Source organism: Caloenas nicobarica, chromosome 2 (assembly GCF_036013445.1).
Source record: "Caloenas nicobarica isolate bCalNic1 chromosome 2, bCalNic1.hap1, whole genome shotgun sequence".
Classification (NCBI taxonomy): domain Eukaryota; kingdom Metazoa; phylum Chordata; class Aves; order Columbiformes; family Columbidae; genus Caloenas; species Caloenas nicobarica.
This window is the reverse complement of record NC_088246.1, coordinates 5,429,096-5,451,026: the sequence shown is the minus strand read 5'-3', so window position 1 is coordinate 5,451,026 and position 21,931 is coordinate 5,429,096. Positions and strand designations below refer to the sequence as shown.

The 21,931-nt window shown below is 40.0% G+C and overlaps 1 protein-coding gene across 3 annotated transcripts in view; it reads right to left on the bottom strand.

The window, feature by feature from the left end:
- Positions 1-21,931, bottom strand: part of CTDSPL (CTD small phosphatase like) — an 85,120-nt gene that overhangs the window by 10,032 nt on the left and 53,157 nt on the right. Inside the window, exons 3-6 of one of the 3 annotated variants that reach the window (XM_065627341.1) lie at positions 18,599-18,631; positions 14,374-14,427; positions 10,926-11,027; positions 6,103-6,159 (exon numbers count right to left, since the gene is read on the bottom strand). In XM_065627341.1, the coding sequence (XP_065483413.1) occupies positions 6,103-6,159; positions 10,926-11,027; positions 14,374-14,427; positions 18,599-18,631 (246 nt within the window). The remainder of the gene's footprint in view (positions 1-6,102; positions 6,160-10,925; positions 11,028-14,373; positions 14,428-18,598; positions 18,632-21,931) is intronic. The other 2 variants (XM_065627342.1, XM_065627343.1) reach the window with 2 other exon arrangements.

Below are 21,931 nucleotides of genomic sequence, written 5' to 3'. Positions count from 1 at the left end.
TGTTTTCGTAGATTCATATTAATAAAGAGGTAAAAAACACAAGGCACCCAGAGAAAAAGCCTGAAGGAGAAAAATATGGAAATAGCAGCTTGGACTGAAGCGTAACAATTAAAGCCTTTAGCAAAACAAGAAAAAAAAAAAGCGTAATAGGGACTTGAAATTGAAAACCTAAAGCTGAAAGCAAAGTTTTATTAAAAACATGTATGATGGGGCTGTACCTTAATGACTAAAGCAGAAACGTTAATTACTTTTCCACTTTATGCAGCATAGAGCTCATAGCATGGAGACCTGATCTGCTCTAAGCTATTTCTGTGAAGTTCAGCTGAACTATTTCTGGCCCCCCAAATTCAAGCAATACATTCAAACTTTGATACAGATACTAAATTATAACCCAAGATTACCTTTTATTTTTTTAAACAGCCACAGCAGCACCTAACCAATCAAATAAATGCAACAATTTATGAATTAAAGACACTGAACAGATTTCCTTCACCACTCTTCCTGTATTTCGCTAAGCACAAACCAAGTAATTTCTTCTCCTATAATAAAGCAATTAATTTTTCACTTGAATTTTACTATACCAAGTTGTTCTGTAGGATTTCCTTTCCAAATTATATCTTCATTTTTTTAAAGACACAAGTAGAAAGACACTTGCAGGGTACCCAGAAAGAGATTATCCCACTTGCCAGTGATAAGAGGAAAGATTGCAAGATGCGAGTTACTCCTTAACTCTACAGTTCATTACCAAGTTCTTAATTATTTAGGATTTTATTATGTGTTGACATTTAATTATATATTTAGAATATTAATTATATTGCTACACTTATTCTTGAGGGACACTCCAGAGTCTTAAAGTCATTCTCGGATAGTAAGCGCTGGAATTTCGTATTAATTTCCCTTTTAAAACCTAGTGTTTTCAGCCACAGCACAACAAGTCTCCTCTTCGCTTTCCACCTCTATCTCGTCCTCTGTCGGTGAAATATTTCCACGCGGAATGTAATTACACACTACAAGCCAAGGATATGAACTTTGCTGCTTGCAACATAACCCAACTTCTCCATCAAGAGAGCGCCCAGTAAATCAACGGAGTAAATCTGGAGCAAAAGCTCCTCAACCACAGGCTTGCGGACAGGAGTGGGCTTATAAAAACAAGTATTTGCAATATGCGCTTTTTTAGCAATTTGTGGGTCTCCTAATACTGCAACTAGTCAGCATTAGCTGTAAGTACACGGCATTTTTAAGTCATATTGTCTCATTTCTGCAGTTTAGAGCCCCTGATCCACCACACAGCAGCCTCAACCTCCTCTACTTGAGTCCCTCTCTCTATTCAGCCTTAAATGTTTCCCGTTGGGCCCTGGCCAACACATTTGCTCCTCATATTAAATGCCTTATTAGTAATGAATGTGATCTCTCAGGATGAAGTCTCACCAAATTTTTCCCTTAATTCTCTCCCTCTCTAAAAAGCCCCGAGCCCTTCAGTTCCCCCTTGGCTTTATTTTATTCCATTCTATTCTATTCCATTCTATTCTTTCAAACAACCCTGGGCGTTTTTTGCAGAACGACATACCTTAATACACCGCATGCTTATTCCCCTTGAAGTTTTTTTTTATTTTGAGAAGTCCTACTTAGATCCTGGAAGCGACTCCAAGCACGCTGGTATCCTGGGCTACAAAATCTCTTTGGTTTATTTCACATAAAAAGCTTCCTTCAGCTGACAGTGCAGCTCTTTTCTCCTATTCCTCCTCATTTGGAATTTTTTCCCCCCTTTACTTTGGTAGCGGCTGGACTTGAATCTCAATGCCGCACGGTTATTTGTGGCTTGGATTTTTCCTCCCTCGCCTGATGTCTTCAGTTTTAGTCTCTAGACTAACTGGCTCCTGGCATTTTTCTGAGATTTATATACTGTCTTCAGGGCATTAAAAAAAAACCCTCCAGTTTTTCTGTACTGTATGCTCACTGATTTCTTCCTTATCACAGTAAGAATTTAGAGGAATACAGTATTTTTTAAATTATTATTTAAAACGAACCCTACTCTTAAAATGTTAAGGCACAAATCGGGAACTAGGCATGTTTTCACAGGACTCTGTACTTACAGCTGCTAATGGCAGAACACAAGTAATTATCTTTAATTGTTTCCAAGCATTTTGCATTTCCACATACATTTTCCGTACCTCAAAGCAGTCTTCACCTAAAGAGACCCTCTATTTGCAAACCAAAAGAGAAACCCACCTCAATTTTAATCAATTAAACAGGACGCAAAGAATTGCCTTTCGAAACCACCAAAATGTTCAAGGAACGACAAAGAAATCTGCCCATGACAACTCAAGCTCCTGCAATCTCCTGTTTGGTGGGCTGGGTGCATCTTCTTAACATTGAGCAGAAAATAAAACGTGTTCTTGAGCTGCATCTCTCCGGAACATGAAGTTGTGGTCGCCTCCCAGTGCAAGTAACCAAGAATAGGCCAGCTCGGATGGATACAGCCTATCCTGGATTACTTGAACCAGGCCGCAGCCTTCTGGAAGAAAATCAATTTATTCCGTCCTTTCCAGAAAGAAAGTTTGTTATTTGAACAGTGTTTTCCCCCACCAAAAAAGCCCCCATAATGTTTTGTACATTAGATTCAAAGTATACATGATAAATGCTGCTTTAGTTTTCAACAACTAGTAATAAACAATTGTTAATTAAATACAAAAAACACTTAAAAACTAGTTTTACTCATTTAAGAATGAATAAATTCCAAGTTATACCAAATCAAACTCTTCCTGACTGCCTTCTTTATTCTTTGACACAACAGCAAAGCACAAAGGCATCGCAAATCAATCTGGATTAAAGCCAAAGGACCACCATAGCCTAAAAATCTCTATCCGTTGGGCATTAAAGCTGTAATTTAACACACCGTTTCTAATCTGGGGGCTGTGATTGCTCTGCTAAATGGGAAGGATGCTCCACGAGGACGCGTTCTTGGAGAAGTTACATCAAGGCTACGAAACAGGTTGAACATCTTGTCACCAGCCGCTATTTTCACCCTCAAAAAACCTCCCCAGTCGCTGCACGTTTCGTTGGACTCCCCCGGCTTCTCACTTAAGATTTGGTAGAGCCAGGGGCCAGCTCTGATTTCCTTTTATTCAGAGAACCAGAGAAAATTGAGAGAACTGGCCAGAAGCATCAGCTCGCATTCGAGCTGCCCATTTGTGCCCATGCCATCGTTTCCAACACAAAGCCTGGGATTCATCTCCCGTAACTCCAGTCTCTGCAGGCATCTAAAGACCCATAGGAGGAGGAAAGTGAGGTTATTTTCTTGTAAAAAAACCAAAAAAAAATAAAGGCAAATCCTTTCTAGAGACAAGGTAAATTAAGCTAGAAAAAGATAGATGGGAGTGGGACAAGGGGTGCTCAGACAAATCTATTTTTTAATCTTACCCAAGCACCCTGTAAGCTGATAATTTGAATTGTCCTCCCTATAGAAGAACAAGAATCTCTCTGACCATTATAAACGACATAAGGGAAAACAAACTCCCCCGAGACAGTCTTTTTTGAATACCTCTGTTGCACAATAAAAAAAAATGACATTTACCATGAAGAAAACTTGTTCAATAAGTCAGTCTCAAAACTCTTTCAAGCGTAGAGCAACTGAATTTGCCACAGCTTGTGTTTTTGGTAGATGAGATGTGAAGGATCGTGTATAATTTCAGATTTCTTTCTGAATGGGCACTTCTGAAATGGTGTTATCCATTTGTTTTCCACGGGGTCCTGTCTAAGGCAGAGTTCAAATTCAACAATATTCTGGCAGACAATCTCCTGCTTGATAAGATACTGGACTTACTGGTACAGCAGGTAGAAATACTCACTACGCACAGTACACTTCCACATTTCACATATCCCGTGGTATTTTAAACAGGTGGGAGTATTTCCCAATGCCAATGATTAACCTTGGAGTATATAAAGTGCTTAAGAAAATGGACAAGCATTATATAGATAACAAATTCTGACAGGTAAAAAAACCCCGTTGATATGTGTTCAATTTATGCTCTAAGCGAATAAAAAATTACGGGCTTGAAGTGGGAACTGGTTGTCAAAGCTCTACAGACCGTGTTAATGCACATCAACCTAAGCCAGAATATTCACTTTCGCCCTTTAGATTATCACACTTTAAAAAAAAAAACATATTGCTGGCTGATATTACATTACTGTGCCTGCAAACACAGGAATCCAAGACTCTGCCTGTTCTGCCTGCTGTATAAATTACCTTTATTTCAAGGATCACAAATTCCTTACAATTAACTTCGTTTCTACGAACCCAGAGGCAATGGAGAGATTTACTTATTTTAGAGATTAAGAACTTGAAATAAGAAGAGATTAAGCAATTTCCTTCAAAATTCCGCAGGAAGCCTCCAGCAAAACACAGTCAGAGAGTAACTTCATCTGACCTTCTGTGTCAAGAGCATCCTTCCCCTGGTCACGTTTTTGGTGCACACAAATCCACTCCCACCAGCTGGTTTTTTGTTGTTTCGTTTTGTTTTTTACATATGTAGTCATCCTAAGTGCCTCACTGCACTACATCTGGTGGAAAAATCTGAAACTTTGCAGCTTGGGATGGAAAAGCAACAGGTTTTTGAAGGGCTTGACTGTAAAGCCCAAATAATCTTTTATGGGGTTTTGTTTCAAAATGTAAATGTATAATCTTGACTAGCTAAGTGATCCCAATCCTAAGCTGATCAAAATTCTTAGGCAACCTATTTTATTGCCTTTCAAAAGCATCCCAGAAAGTTTTAGGAGAGAAAATGTCTGTGTTACAGCACCGAACATAATTAAAACCCAGATCAAGTGAGGACCGACACTATCACAATACACATCTCCCAAAATACCACTTATATGTTTCAAGCATTCAGCTCTGGTGAACATTACAGGTTTAATTACCCTGGATATTCAATTTTTCTACATAAACCAGGCACAGTATAGACACTGTCAAAGCAACTACCACTTTAAAACATGTTTCAGTCCACTGGCTGATGTTTAGTAATTATTTTAAGAGTGATAATGACACGGATGGTTTTTGTAACAGGAAATAAAACAAACTATGAACTAACTTTATGAGTTATCAATTGTTCCAGAATAAAAATACAAACATATTCGTCCAAGTAAAAACAATCCATACAAAAGACAGCATTTCGGAATTTAAAGTATTTAAAATCTCCATTGAATCACATCTAGGGAGTATCTGCAACTCAATAACTGCATTATCTTTAACCTACAATAACCAACAGAAGACGTTTCAAACAATTTGCAAGATTCATATACCAGAAGAGCTCAACTCCACATGAACCAGTAAAACCCGTCCCCAGCAAGAACTTTAATGTCTGTCTGAAGAGGAAAATGTACAGTACTGTAATTTATTTTCATTCAACATTTTTAGAAATGACTACTGATTAAACACACCAAGCCAAGATACATGAAGGGGACGGGTTTTCAAATTATGCCTGTTTTGCATTTCGCAGTCTTAAGTGAAGTTCTTAAAGAATAAGACATAAAAATGAGTCCTCTTGCAATTTTGTGTGGACCTTTTAAAGATGCTCAAGTGTATAAAAGTCCTATCAGAGGAACTTAAATTACTTACAGGAAGAAAAGGAGACAGAACTTAAACACAGACTGCCACAAAAACTGAAGAAATGTCTAATCTTCCTTAATACTTTTATAAAGTTTTGTCCCTGTGAACTACCAACAGATTTTAAAGCCAATTTATGTCCTGATTGTCTGTGGAGAGAAATGCAGTATTCAAGTATTTTTTTCTGGGCCTGGTTTGAAAACCCATTCTTAGATCATTTCCAGTTTGGAAATGTTTTAAAATTGACAAAGAGTCAAGCATTGAAGTCCTGAGATACTGTGGACAACTGGAAAAGCTAAAATCGAGACTCAGTAGTTAGAAACTACATACCTGATCAAGCAGGGATGCCTGGCTGGATGATACATTCCAGAGTACACAGATTTTGTATTTTGCAAAAGGACAAGTTATGGAATTTAAAAAAAAAAAACAAATGGAGAAAGGAAACGCTCTGGGACATCGTCCTGCGGCTGGAACAACGCCACAGGAACGACGGCGCTTACCTGATGTATGGTGCCATCTATTTCAACAGGAACGATGAAATCAGCGTTGCTAATTGGCTAGAAAGAATGACAAGGAAATAAATCAACATTAAAATATATTCGGGGGAAAATTTCAGAGGCATAAAAGAGAAGAGCACTCAATTCTCAACAAAAAGTTAATAAACTTTATTGACTATGCAGATCCCCTCTGTGTGTCTGCCCTTTACAGTTGCCTTACACAGTTGTGTTCACCAGATTCTGCGCCTCCCTCTTCCCTCACATTTTTTAAGTTTCATACAATATAATACGCTTTACTGTTTAAATAACCCCCACTACCACTGAGTGTGTTCACCAGGATAAATACCTATTTGCGTAACCCTTTCATCAAGTCTGTGTGGATGATGGCAAAGAAATGCAGCTATGTGCTTCCCTTATTCTACTCTGGGTCATCAATTAGTAACTAATTAAAGTAACACCTAAAGCTTATATTTGAATCGGGAGTTGCAACAAGGGAAGACTTAAGGCGTATGGTTAAATGATTCTTAAGAGGTGATACCCAAGAACATGCTATACCAATCAAATTAAACATATAAACCAAACCATTTTAATGCAAAAGGGAAGAGTGTGCACACTCTGTCCAGGTCCTCAAATCCATTTTTCTGGCCTGTTGGATATGAGCTATTTCTTTAGACTTACTGTGAAAAACTGTTGGTCAAGGAAATTACTTTAGAAAGTTGAAAAATGTCCTTGTAGAGACTTTAAGAGTCCCTGGTCTAATCCTGGCTCGACAGCACTGGTGGTCGGAGGATGCACAGCTAAGAATGCTTACTGGTTTCAATGGACATCAAACTGGGCAGAATCCCTTGGTGTGGCTCACACGATAAAAAAAAAAAAAATCACGTAGACATGCCCAGCTGAAATTTTTAACTCGCCCAATGATCTGCAGCTGGGAAATGGGTGAGACATCGAGCGGCCAAATACAATTTGAACAGGATTGATGATCAGACAATAAACTTCACGGCCAACAGTCTAAAATAAAGGCTGGGGGTCGTGTGGCTGGAAAACATCTTCACTCAGCTCTCTCAGACCTGCACAGACCTTCCCAGCGGGTTTTCTGGATCAGTTGATCTACTGATCTCAGGTACCACCACAGAGGTGCCCCTGAAGAATGTGCAAGACCAGGAACAGTCTTTAAATCCATCTGGGGGGGCAAGAAAGCAGAGAAGCAGCCAAGGAAAAGAGACTGAGAAGGAGATCACAAACTGATGAGCCTGGAGACGTGCTCTGTGAAAAATGGTAGGAAAATAGAATCCTGCGCTGTCAACCTGACGGCATCACTTTGATTCCATTCCATGGAAAAATGACCTTCTAATCATACGGTCGAACAACCTTCATGTGAGGAGAGCAAAATGACCGTAAGAATTTATACGGAGGGCAACACCATCTCTCGGTAGCAAAGTACTAAGGAAGATGGTTTGAACCGATGTCAAGTGTTGCGTCATGAGCAGCTTTGCTAAATCTACTCGTCCTGACCAACCACTATTGGCAAGCAAACCTCTGACGCCGGAAAACTCCATCCTGTTGATGACCACTGTGCCAATAAGATCTAGAGAATTCCTCAAGCACAATCTAATTTTTTTTGTTGTTTTTTTTTAAGCCTCCATCAAGCGATTTCCAAGCTATATCCCCCTTTCTGCTTCCGAAAAGGACAGAGGGGGGTCTCCCATGTTACCTGCACCAAGCCCCTCGGATGGAGAAGCGGCTCTGGCAGCCACAGAACGGGTACACAACAGTGTTCTGAAGCTTCACCTTAAAAGAAACCCACATGAATTGTCAATAGGACTCAGCCACCGAAGTTTTCAAGCGGGTGCGAGCTCCGTGCACACTTTGAAGAGACGTGTAGGCACTTGAAGAATTTATATATGCATGACTGCCTTCAGCAAGACAAATATTCTGTAGCAGCAGAAAAAGAATAGGTCACTGCGAGTTGCAAAGGTTTTGAAGCCCACTGATAAATATATATCTATGACCAAACTTTCTTACCAGGAGCAACACCAACCTGAGAAAACCACAGTCTGTTTAGACAACTGAATTTCTGCTAACAAATAAAACTCACCCTTAGACTTTGTAATGACAACCAAACTACTCTCAACTATGTGTTTGCTCCCCCTGCTTGTACTTCAGATCAGAGGAGAGGAGGAGGAGGAGAGGAGGAGAGGGAGAGGAGGGAGAGGAGGAGGAGAGGGAGAGGAGGAGGATCTGCAAGAGTTTTCTGGGTAAAGGCTTCAGGGGCTGCAGACGTGAAGCAGTAGATGCCCCGAGTGGGAACCGCAGAGACGGTCTGAAAGAAGACAATGTATTTCCATCGAAAATCTTCAGCTAGAACTGTTTCTATTTAATAAAAAGAGCTTCAGAGTTTTAAATGTTCTAAAAAAGTTTCACAGACGGTTTTGAATATGACTACATTCCAGACTTGCATGTGGTTTAATTCATTTTATACAAAACCATGTTTACATCTCCTTGATTTAATAATTTATGATTTTTGCTTCTATTATTGTTTTATGATGGGAATGATAACTATAATGTCTATCTATTCCTTTTTTACTCTTGCCAAAGCACCCCAAACTTTATTCCTTTAATATGTACCTAACATGAAAGACTAGTACCTCCTTAAAGCTTCACAAATACGCAGGGGCATAAAAAGGCAAGAATTACCCTCCTTCAGATGTTGCTGCTTTCATAAAAGTGCACTTTAAATAATCTGCCTCTCTGGTTGTGTTAAAAAAAAATAATCTTCATTTGAAATATGAAGCCGATTTCATAACAGAATTATGAATTCTAAAACATCATGTGTTTTAAATAAAGCCTTTTGTACTAAAAATCACAAATTTATGTGTGCTTTTAGAGCTTTTAAGTAGGGACCTGCCTGGTAGAGCTGACATGTTTTAGTGGGGGGGGCGGGAAAAAGGCAACTACTGTTCAAAATGGCAAAAGTAACTTGATTTTGCAGGCAGAATAGGTGTTAAAATCACTTTATGAAATAAAATCCAAACAGGATCACTGGGCAGTACCAGCCATGACACAACTAAGGCCATTTTCCTCCAACACTCAGTTTTCTTACATGCTCCCATCACAGGGCTTCACATTCAACTAAAACCATCACAGCCCTAAGACTCCAATACTGCAGAGATTCCAACATTTGCCCAACTCTATTTATTTCACAGAAAAAAAGGACCAGTTTTCTTTTCCTAACACAAAGCATTATTCAGTGTTCAAGACTGAGTAGAATAACCTTTTGATTTTTCTGAAATATCTATTTAACATCATTTTAAATAGCCATTAAATGTCCTTTGAATAAACAGGATGATTAAAACGAGCCCACTAAGAAAGGACCCTGCAATAAAAGCAAAGCTCAGTCCTACAAGAAAGGATTCACACTATATCAACCATTAAACATGTATTTCCTGAAAATGGTTTAAAAAAGTAATAACCACCTCGATGGAATCTTTTTGTTTCGAAAAGTGGAAAAATCACAGTACAGTTACCCACAGCATTCAGAAGACAAACTTTTCATTTTTACAATTCAGGTAACACTAAGCCTAATATTTCACTATTTGAATGGAAATTTAGATGTTTAAATTCAGCTATCCCTTCCTATTTTTGAGTCTCTTTTAACTGGGAAGGCAGAAGCCTCCCTTCCCAATCCAGCTGTGGTTCTAGGCCCCCTGAAAAATTCTTCTGTACCAAGTCTGGGTACAGAAAACAATGACCTGGCATTGAGGTTTAGAGGTTCCTGTTCACCACCACAAACTGTTATAGACCACGAGGAACAATAAAGGCAGAGAAGAACCTTAGTTTCAGTTTGAGGCACAGGAATATTTGTTCTAGTATCTCCTTATAAGGTCTTTTTTAAGTCAACAGACTGTTGCCAGATTCTAACCACAACAGGAATTAGGGTTTGCATATTTAAATGCAGAATTAAAACGCTGAGTTTATGTGAGCAGTGAAAAATGTTGTGCCACCAAAACTAGAGGATTATAAAGTTGGTGGTAACTCTAGCTTGCTGTTAGTGAGGAAATATACTCTAGATTCTTCAAAATTCTCCAATATTGACGTATAAAACTGGCAGATGCTTTGCTGTGCCTGATATTTGTTAGTTAGAAATACTACTGGTAATCTGAGCCAGTTTATTTGTATTTCTGAATTCTCCCCTTCTAACTTTAGCCCGACTTAAACAATAGAAAAATACCACGACTTCCACCACATGCTGAATTCTGAAGGGTTATAAAAATTGCTTCTACAAGATGACTGACTCATCAGCAACAGCTAAATGTTATTTGCTTTCCTGTTGTGAAAGCTAAATACTTAAAAACACTTACTGCGATTGAGACAGCAGCCTGACATGGAAATAAATCTCCGGCAACAGAGCACAGAAATCACTGGTGCCCAAAATTTACTGTTTTAAGGTACATCTAAAGTTGTGCTGAACTTCCATTCTTCTAGACTGACTATGGCATTGTTTAAACATCAAAAATAAAACTATATCTCCAGAGCAAGAGGTTTTGTACCTGTTAAAAGCCAGGAATAGTCATGGTTTAAAGCCACAAAGCCAATGACCACGCAAGGCCTCGCTGCAGTCGGGGTGACTTTCTCAGAATCAAAAAACCAGCAACGTCTGTGTTACTCTTACAGCTAAATTAGGATGAATAATCACAGGAGTAACGATGAGAACTACCAGGAGAGCCGGTGAGACGAGTTAACGTGTTATGAGGCCGAACAAGGTTCCTACCACATCCATGGACAGATTCAAGTCGCCAAGAAACTGCTTTGGATTTTTTACTTACCTTAAATGAACTGTGCACTAAAGTTTCATCTAAATCAATGACCACACACTTCTTCCCATAGTCTGATGCTGTCAGTTCTGGCAGGAGGTATTTAGCTGGTGGCTAAAAACAAAAAAGGAAAACAACAACAGAAAAGTAAAACCTCTATGGAAGGGGCACTCCTGCCAACATTACTATTCTAGTAGTTACTGGGAACTGAAATGCATGACTCAAAGTTGCACGTTTTTCTGGCCTCATCTCAAGTACATGTATGGAAATTAATGGTTCGTGCAATACCCATACAGACTTTTTTTTTTTTTTTTTAAATGAGAGACTTGTTTAGAATGATCTCCAAAGCACTGGAAATGTAAATGGTAAAACCACCACTAGCTAACAAAAAAAAAAAAAAAAAAAAGAAAAGATAAAAATAGAACATTTGATACAATATCTTTTCCAGTGGCCCTTTTCCTAATGCCTTGGTTTTGGTTGCTGTTACCCTACTCACGGTCAACACTATTTCCAGCCATACCACGCTGATAAACGTTTAATATATTGTTATTTCTGTTTGCTACGAACGATTCTCAAGTGGAGAAACCAATCCTGAGGGAAGCCGGCATTACTAATTTTATCTTCCAGGGTGCTGACCATGAGCTTTCATGTGGGTTATGTTCCCAATCAAGGTATTAAAACTGCAGTAACAAAAGCTCTCCCTCTTCTACAGTGTGCTGCCCTTACTAAAAAATGGTACCAATTACATGAATTGACATTTTGTTCTGAAAGCAAAGCAGTCGAATATTCTTCTCATCACTTATTCCCCACGTTAACATCCCAATCTGCAACACGGTTATGTTATTTTAGACCATGGTACTGTACGCTTTCCGAAATATCAGAAATGGGAGAGAATACTTCCATTTGGAGCTGAAACACTTGCTGCCACTTGCTTAAAGAAAGGTTTTTGATGAAGGAAAAGGACCGGCTTTATAGAAAAGTATCGATAGGGAGAAGCTCAAGACCGAGAAGAAGCTAAATTAAGGGTTGGATACAGAACTCTAACTTCATCCTTTGGCTAAACTTTTTGTCTGTTCAGACAACGTTAGAAACATAGAATCACAGAATCATTTCAGTTGGAAGAGACCCGCAGGATCGAGACCAACCATAACCTAACTCTAGCTTTAAACCACATCCCTAAGAACCTCGTCTAAAGGTCTTTTAAACCCCTCCAGGGATGGTGACTCCACCACTGCCCTGGGCAGCCTGTTCCAATGCCTGACAACCCTTTCCATGAAGAATTTTTCCCTAATATCCAATCTAAACCTCCCCTGGCGCAACTTGAGGCCGTTTTCTCTTGTCCTATCACTTGCTATGTTGCTCTGGTAAAGATGCATCTCGTTTTTTTTGCTCTTTAATAGCCTTTTGTAGAGGTGTTTGCAGAGATCTGAGGCCACCCCTTTGCAGACAGCGGGTGACAGAGGAGCCAGAGACCCCGAACCCCCAGCAGCAAGAACAGACTCTTCATTAACCACAGATCGAGTTCAGACATCACCTTACATCAGTAAATACCGGCCAATGATGCCTAAGAAGTTCTCCTTTAAATGAACTAACTAACAAATGAGACTCTGGACTTAACTAGAAGTGTCTTTAGCTAAAGTATAAATTATTGGGGGATTTTTCAGAGTGGTCACTAAACAGATTTAGTTCCTTACAGCTACTACCAACAGGTTTCCTCAATTAACACAACGGGAGCTGCCTTGCTTACAAGCCACTTGTCTTAATATATTTTTCTCTCGGCACACATCTAATAGTGACCTTCGGGAAAAGAAAAAAACCACCACTGCTTAATGCCTGTAAAGTATGTGTCCATCCCAATCACCTACCCAGGCCAAAATGCACAGGACGCCCTTTCTAGGTTACTGACAGTCCCATGTACACGTTCCTTCCACAACTGCTTGAGCTCTGCTTGTCCGCGACCAGGACTAGCCCTAAGGAATGTAGGTTTTTTCTTCCCATTTCCAAATCCAAAAGGTACGCAGGCACCCCACCTCTGTTTTTCATAGTAAGAAGGATCCAGACTTGCAACCCAAATAGACCAAGAAGCTTACTGAAAGAAAAATCAAACCCATTTAAAGACAATAATCCTCACAACCCATGTCCTGATACTGACTTCTTATCCTTAAAGAAGATCAAAATATAAGAACACCCCAAGAAACCATAAGCATACTTTTGTTTTTACAGAATAGTTCAGTTCATTTTTGTACTCTTAAGACTCCGCGTATGTAGTTTGAATTTTTGACTAAGTTGATCTGCACACGCAGTTCAAATCCAGCAATTTTCTCTGCTGTGTGATTTTTTTCGAACTGAAAAATCTCTATACATGGAAATAGATCTTCTTCTGTCATCAGGACAAGGATGGACACGCACCAAGGACTATAAAATGAGAGAACCTTCGACTCTGAGAACCTGAATTCCTTGACCACAGGATGACGGAGAACCCGTCCCGTCCTCTCCCACCTGTGGCTTCGCTTTCCCCAAAGTAGCAGATGGGAGAAGAACAAGTTTATCTGCGGTATCTACACTGAGACGCTGGTTACTGCTGGCGTTTCTCTCCTTTTTAGTATTGCTTTGGGAGATAAGGTGTAATTATTGACCTGACTTTATCTAACAAGACTGTACCTCGAGGTTTTTCTGGGGAAAGTCTCCCACTAGGATACGCCAACCTTCCTACAAGCTTTGGCTTCAATCTGATCCTGTTTTCAAAGACACCTGGTCAACAGTTTGCACATCTGAAGAGCAGAAAAAATACATTTTCCATTTCAAAACCTGTACCTCCGCTACTCTCAACCTGGAAAACGCATTTGCCACCCGATGATCTAACGGGGATGAGGAGCCATTCGGAAACCCAAGCACTATGAGTCGTGAGGCTGCGAAACAGCTGGTGTAGGACTTTGGAGCAAGGATGACAATTCTGAGGCTTTCGGAACTTAAAGGATTTGCACACAGGGTATCGGTCCGTTTGTTTTGCCGTTCAAGCTTTTTGACCTAATGCAACTTCCACATGCTAAAAGCAGCAAAGCTTTGAGGCAGAAACAAGCATTATTCAATACCGTATTTTAATTTCCTTGCGAATGGAGACATATCCAAGAAGGATGCACATTACTAGACTTCTATCACAGTTAACAGCAAATAGTTATGGATCTTTGATTATTTTTTTTATAAACATAGTAGATTTAAACATATCTAAGATGATTAAGAGTATTTAATTGTGGCTAGCAGCAAGTCATATTTACTACGCAACACTCTCCAAAATACTGCAGACTTCCACAGAACTCAGCAGATAAATAACATGTGGTCCTAGTTCGGTCTTCCATTCCAACAAGACATAAACTGTATACAAGTTAAAGCTTTTAAAACTAGTCACTGTTTGGGATTTATGCATTCCAGCCAGGTCTCAGGGCTGATCAGCTTAACAGACCTTGTAGTGAAACGACTGCTGCACTGCTTCAGTCCCGTGGAAATAGTATATTCCCTAAGAAGAAAAGAAAAACAAAAAAGGGGGTGGCGGTGGCAAGAAAACAGGACTTTTGGTTGAAGCATAAACAGCCGGTCAACACAAACCTTTCAGAAATTTACTGTATAAAACAATCACAACTTTACTTCCCTGCAGGCCCCTGTTTCCCACAGAGACAAGTATCAGAATTAACGAGCCCTTTCTCTGTATGCTGGAAATGTCGCCCAGCCCGAGTGCAGCGCATTGATTTGCTGTTCGCGTTCCCTTCCATTCACGCTTTGGGCTCACAGCTTCTCCCAGCGCAGAAATACTCTAATAGGAGAGAAATTATTCCCACTTTAAAACACAGCTGCCAAAAGATGCCAGCTCCGGGTTATGAAATGGGCAGTTCGCAGAATTTCTTCTAGAAAAGGTCGTAACAAGAAATTCTTTAAACGTAGGTGAGAATGAGTCAAAAAATAATATCCCAGTGCTAAGATTGAATTTCTGCAGGGATTCTGAGGACTGGTTTTGGTACCATCCCTTCATACTGGGATTTTTAATTGAACAAAAGAAATGGTCACCCCAACTCATTGAAGCAGGTTTTGTATTTCCATCTACCTTTCCATCCAAAAGACTGAGAACAAGTGCCCAAGTTGCTAGGAGTCAGCTTTGATTTCTCTACCATATTCCTTTCCAAACAAAGCTGAAAAACACCCAGGAAAGCGCAGGCTTTTGAGCTACACTTAATGCATTTTTAAGCCAGGCCTATCCCAAAACTCCTCAGATGGGTCGTCAGCTCAACTGTCAGCTGGTATCGTTTTTTCTAGTTTATTGCGTGTTTATATCAGCCCTAATAAGAAATCATTTTGCAGAATTAGGAAAAAATCAATTATGTTGTTGTTTAATCTATGCTGTATCTGGAAACAGTTTCAGAATACGAGATACAAACAGGATAAAGCTCATCTTTAAAAAAAAAAAAAGCTCATCTTTAAAAAAAAAAAAAGTCGCACTGCTATTTTCTGAAGAACCTAACTTGAAGCTGAACGTTTCTTGCTTAGCAGTTATCTCAATATTACCAATAACCAAGTGAAAGTTCATATTAATTCACATTTTTTAATTAAGTGCAATTAACATGAGAAAATTCTGATTCAGCAGAAGATCCGCTTCACTGATATTGCACATAAAGCAACAAGTTTTCAAACAGGTGAGGCTGCCGGATTTTATACATGTGCGATAAAGCTCCAGAAAACCTCCTGTTTTGACCGGGGACTTCAACTTGAAAGTCTAATGAGTAGGGAGGGGGCAGTGCTGTTCTCAGGGTCACTAATTAATTCATCGAAGTGATTACGTTTGCGATGAGCTCCGTAAAAAATAAATGTTCAACTTAACTGTGACCGACCTCGCTCTGTGCCCGTTTGGATGGTTTTTCTCCTGGTCCGGACAATACGTGCAAGTTTGGACAGACTATTTCTCATCCTGTGCAGCAAAGTATCAAGAATTTCTGTCTTAATGGGTCTTAATTACACTAAGTTGTCTCAGTGTGAACCTTTGGGCTTCAGCGCTCGGGACAAACAGCCCTTGTGAGACTGGCAAAACGGTTTAATTTTAGGCATTTTTCAAACATAACGTTGCATCTTGGCTCCTAGCGCTTTCGCCGTAACTCAGCTCGCTTCTGTCTTTATTTAGATTATTATGTACTAATGCTCGCTGGCTTCGGTTTGACAGGTACCGGGGGAGTAAATGTCACACAAGTGCTGGGGGCGATGGCACCGAGGGGAGGTGACTGCCTCACTGGGGCTCTACGGCGCGGCTGCAAAGTTCGTTTTACTGCCTTAATAAAGGGCTGGGGATAGAGTGCAGCAAAAATGTAGGGGGAAAAAAGGAAAGGGGGATGAGAGGGAGAGGAGGGAGAGGAGGGAGAGGAGGGAGAGGAGGGAGAGGAGGGAGAGGAGGGAGAGGAGGGAGAGGAGGGAGAGGAGGGAGAGGAGGGAGAGGAGGGAGAGGAGGGAGAGGAGGGAGAGGAGGGAGAGGAGGGAGAGGAGGGAGAGGAGGGAGAGGAGGGAGAGGAGGGAGAGGAGGGAGAGGAGGGAGAGGAGGGAGAGGAGGGAGAGGAGGGAGAGGAGGGAGAGGAGGGAGAGGAGGGAGAGGAAAAAACAACAAAAAATAAAGAAAAAAAACCAGGAAAAAACACCCCAAAAAAGGGAAAAAAAGGAAAAAAAAACCAAACACACCCCAAAACAAAAAAAAAAAAACCCAAACAAACAACAGGAAAACACACCCCACAACCAAAAAAAAACCCCACACCAAACAATGGGAAAAAACACCCCAAACCAAAAAAACCCCACACCAAACAACAGGAAAAAACACTCCAAAAAAGAAAAAAAACCACCAGAAAAAACACCCCAAAAAAGGAAAAAAAACAAAACAAAACCACGCCCCCAAAACAAAAAAAAAACCAAAAAAACAACAGGAAAAAACACCCCCAAAACAAAAAAACCCCACACCAAACAACAGGAAAAAACACCCCAACAAAACTGGAAAAAACGCCAAAACAGAAAAAGGAAAAAAAGAACAAAACAAACCAAACAAGAAAAAAAAAAACAAAACAAAAAAAAAGAAAAACAGAACAACAATTAAAAGAAAAAACTACGTAAAGAAACAAGAAAAGGAAGAAAAAAAGAAAATAGAAAGAGAAAAAAAAGAAGCCTCTTCTTGAATCACTCTTTTTCCTCCCACTACCCAAACGCAAGGCTTTATCATCAGGAAGACCGTGCTCTATAACAGCACAGTATCTCGGTTCATTTTTCTACCTGATAACGCTGGGCTTATTTGTCATTTCAGAATTGTGTTTGAATTCCCGTGTCATTAACACCTACACTCACTCTCAGGCGAAATGTTGTTCCGGGTCACAGCGCGGCCAGAACACGTTTTACATTCCAATAACTCCTTGCAGAGCAACTACAGACACCGAACTGAACCTGGCAGGTGTGTAAAAGTCATTTAGAAACCAGTATTTTCATATACCCAAAGTTTTTTATTCCCAGACTCGCATATATACAAGTTACATGCATGTACATGTGTGTATATTCTTATGTATACACATGTGCATGAGCCACGTTAGAATTAATTTCGTATTAGAAATAATAGCTAAGCAATAAAGGGTAATTTCCAACAGTTCTTAAATCCATGAAAAAGTAGGGGGGATCTGCACAGTTTCAGTGATTTCCTGACACAATTGCGCTGCAGCACGGACACGGTTCTTCCAGCACATCTCATAATGTTGGCTTACATGAGAAGGAGGAAAAGAGGTTAAAAAAAAAAGGTATTTTTGGGGATATTCAGGTCTTTAGGGGCTACCCAGTATCTCAAGAAAGGGGGCTGTGTCAGTAATTCCACACACCAGCACTGATATTTCCTGCAAAACACCGCACTAATAAAATATTATAAACAGCAAGGGACCTCAAAAAAAAAAAAAAGTATTTCCAGATTTAAAAAAAAAATATCTAAGTCATCATCCACATAAAAAACAAGTAGAAAAAGAGCAGCTTTTTGACCAAAAAAGGTTAAACCTAATTAAATTCAAAGCTTCAGTTTGAAGAACTTTTTTTTTTTCCCCTCCCTTCCTTTTATTTAGTTTTGAAAAATAGTTCGGATGCCAAACGGCATTCCAAGGTTAATCCGGGGAGGATAAGCAGGAATATTAAGGCCCATAAAGCAGCAGCTGATACTGACAACATCATCCCAAAAGAGTGCAGTCATGCAGCTATAGCCAGTGTATTCTTTATTTTCCTAATGTGGCTTGTTCTAAACATATTATGCAGTTTCTAACTCTTCTTTTCAAAATAAATATAGGGAAAAAATAGAGAAATTTAACTGCCCCCCACACAGCAATGAGTCGCCTTTTTTCTCTATTAAAATAAGCAATTTCAGCTTTCAGGCTACTTCACGCATATTCAAAATGATAAAAATTCAGGAATGAATTTAACTGAGATGCGAGATGAAAACCACATAAAACCCAAACTCTTCTTTTAGTCCCTGTGCGACACGCGCGGTTCGATTCATCTCTGAGTATCCAGCATTGCAGATTGAACATAAAACCCTTTTGTCAACATGCAACAACACAACAGACCTGTTAGACAGCAACATAAGGTGAATCAAAGCAAAAGTTATGAAAATTACGAAAAGAAAAAGGGATAAAAATACATACACTTGGTATAGGCATGACCTGCATCTGGTCACCCTGGGGAAAAAGAAAAAAAAAAAAATCACTGTAAGGGTAATGGCTTTTTAAAGGGTAGAACAAAGGTCTGAAGCAGTAAATGCAGCACTCAAACATTTTAAACCAAAAAAATTCAAAGTATTCGAGAAACCAGGTTAAAAAAAAAAAATAAAATCAGGATCTTGCATTTTAGTCGCTGAAATGATCGGTTAGTATATTGGCATTTATGATTTTTAGGAGACCGGGACTGGTAAAACCCATGCTGTGATTAATAAGAGATGACAATAAGGAAAGTACCTGTATTTACTGTAACTTTTTCAGCTTTAATGTCTACAAATGGGTACATTCTGTCTATATTCACTGCAGCAACAAGAGGCTGAGCCAGACGTGGGCAGTGGGAGCCCACTCCTTGTAGTTAATGGCACCTGAGACATTCGCCTCAGGAAAAACCAGCATCTTCACGTGGGCAACAGCGAAATGCCCAAGATGGACACGATGATGAGAAAACAACCCGAGGAATCTCACTTTTTTTCACCCGGATAGAGACAAGAGTATCGGTGCTCCTTCCACGGGCTCACTCTCGTGTTGTACTTGGGAGAAGACAAAAGACTTTGGCCAACTTGACCCTTTTCTTCTCATCCTGGGAACCAACACACGGAGAACCAAGATATTTCCATTTACAGCTTCTCAATGGAGACAGGGGCGTCACCAGGGCTGCCGACTCAATACGTTAAGACGTTTTGGGAAGAAAAAAGATTTTCTAATCTTTCTAATCTGCCAAAACCAACTATTTGTTTTCTGGTGGGCACTGCATCTTAAAAAAACAAATAAAACGAAAGTGACTCTTCTAGCACAGATGTTGCTTAAGTACCCTGTTTCCCCAGAAATATGACAGGGTTGGTATTCATTTTTCCTCCAAAACTTATTACTTTCTTACATGTACAGCTGTCTGGACACTATTTAAATTGACTTCTTTTATTAACTGCAAGTAGGGCTTATTTTTGGATTAGGGCTTATATTTTGAGCAGCCACAAAAATCCTGAAAAATCACGCTAGGGTTTATTTTTGGGGTAGGTCTTATTTTCGGGGAAACAGGGTAGATGATTTTATTCTTTAATTACTTGGGCAAAACAGGCGCTGACTGCCAGCAGATTGACCATCTACTGAAAGAGCTGTTTTCAACATCAGAACATCCTCTCCCAGCTGGAAAAGCTTTGTGCTCACTTGTTTTGGAGTCTAACATAGTGTTGACACATCACTGACAAATAAGGAATTCAATATTATTTTTCAAGTCCTCTTTTTTTATTGCTGCAACAGCAGAAAGTTTTCCTAAAGTGGGACGAAAATCCAGAGAAGCTGGTGAAGCAGCTCGAGAAGAGCAACCACCACAAACCATCAAGAAGCTTGTTTTAGCCAAAAGTTCCTGATTTCTATAAAAACAAACGCACACAAAAAAGGTACGAATGCAAATTTTCCTCAAAGTAACAGCAAAATGAAAATAAAGAATTACAATTCGGCACGTTAATGTTGTGATAGTGGAAGATGATCTGAATTTCTTGGGTCATTTTGGTAAAGAGCGTGTTTGAGCAGGTGCCAATCGGATGAGCGGGTTGTTATCCAGGATACGGTTCCGCAGGCAGAACACGGATTGCAACCCGTGTTCTGTTTGGTTCGAAAGGCGTTTTTTGCATCCCCTGGTAGAGAATAAAATACAACGGGAACTCCCCTCCCATCAACAGATGAAAACGGTGTACAAGAGGTAGAGGCACATCCACAGATTTTCTTTATTGTGGATGCAAATGTAGCTGTGTATCGGAATCATTTTGGTTGGAAAAGACCCTCAGGATCATTGAGTCCAACCATAACCTAACTCTAGCACTAAACCATGTCCCTAAGAACCTCGTCTAAACATCTTTTAAACCCCTCCAGGGATGGTGACTCCACCACTGCCCTGGGCAGCCTGTTCCAATGCCCGACAACCCTTTCCAGGAAGAATTTTTTCCTAATATCCAGACTAAACCTCCCCTGGTGCAACTTGGGGCTATTTCCTCTTGTCCTATTACTTGCTACCACGTGAGGTTTTCCCAGAGACTTCCAGAGGCTTTCACCACGCCTAAATTCTTTAGATTTTGGCAATTTCTTGAAGCAAGGCTGCACTCCAGGGTATTACCATTAAGCCTGACTTTCATGGGAATCCCAAATCTAAGTTGCTACAGGACCTGCATTCCTGTTGGCTTTTTCTTGTGGAATTCCATAAGTCAAAAAACAAGGAAAACAAGTGAATTTTCCTCAGAGGAACCCTAAAGGTACCTTACGCAAAAATCGAAATGATAACGACATCTGGAAAAACACGCGGGAAGATAAACGCAAGAGTCTGTTGGTAAAGCGTAAGCGTTCGCAAACAGGCAAATACTTTTTAAAAACAAGCCTGCTATGGGAAACTTTTTCCCAGCGTCCTGCCTCATTTCCTGATGCCTTGGAACAGGAAGGGAAGTCGGTCACGACGCTATCGCTTGAAAGAAATGATAGATGACGGCATTTGTTGAAATCCTTCCACCAGCTCCTGCTGCCGTTAACGGGACAAAGCTGTTCCTAGAATGCCAAAATTTCCCCGCTGTATCACTGAGATAACCCAGGAACTGGTTTGTAGCCATTGAAATGAGTTGTGGGGTTTTTTTTTCATGGTACAATATATACAGATGAAACGATAAATCCGGTCGTTTCCCTCAGCTACGTGATTTTAGTTCGAGAGACATGACATTTTCAGTACCGCGTCCATTCGTTAACGCTGTCCATCTATAATCGCGTATGGGATCCATGAGCATCAAGTGACAGACCACAGTATTTTGCTTTTTTTGAGAACAGGCTGTATTCAAAGATAAGGAGCTGGGGTTTTTTTAAAGAATAAACCCTTTAGAAGAGAAGCTGATCAAAAGAAGAGATTTCTTGTATTTGTTTCTTTAACACGAAGCTTATACTACACCATGATATGTTCTTTAAAAACAATAATATAGTAACTCTTCGACTCTTTCATTGACTTGGACTACCAAGCTTTGTATCTTCGTATAGATGACTTTTTGGGGAGGTGAAGAAGGTCAGAATGAGTGGGCAGAGACAGAGGAACCAAACATAACTTGGCAGAGGGGCTTTTGATTTCCAACCAGATTTCCCCTCTGCATGCTGATGGTGACCAGCAGAACCAACCACCAGGAATCTTCTTGCTCTGACCCAGCAAAGGTGAAGAAGGAGAAAGAGCACTGATTTGTATTAATTTCACTTATTTTCCCCCACACTGGGCAATGAGGCTGGTTTGGAAAGTGT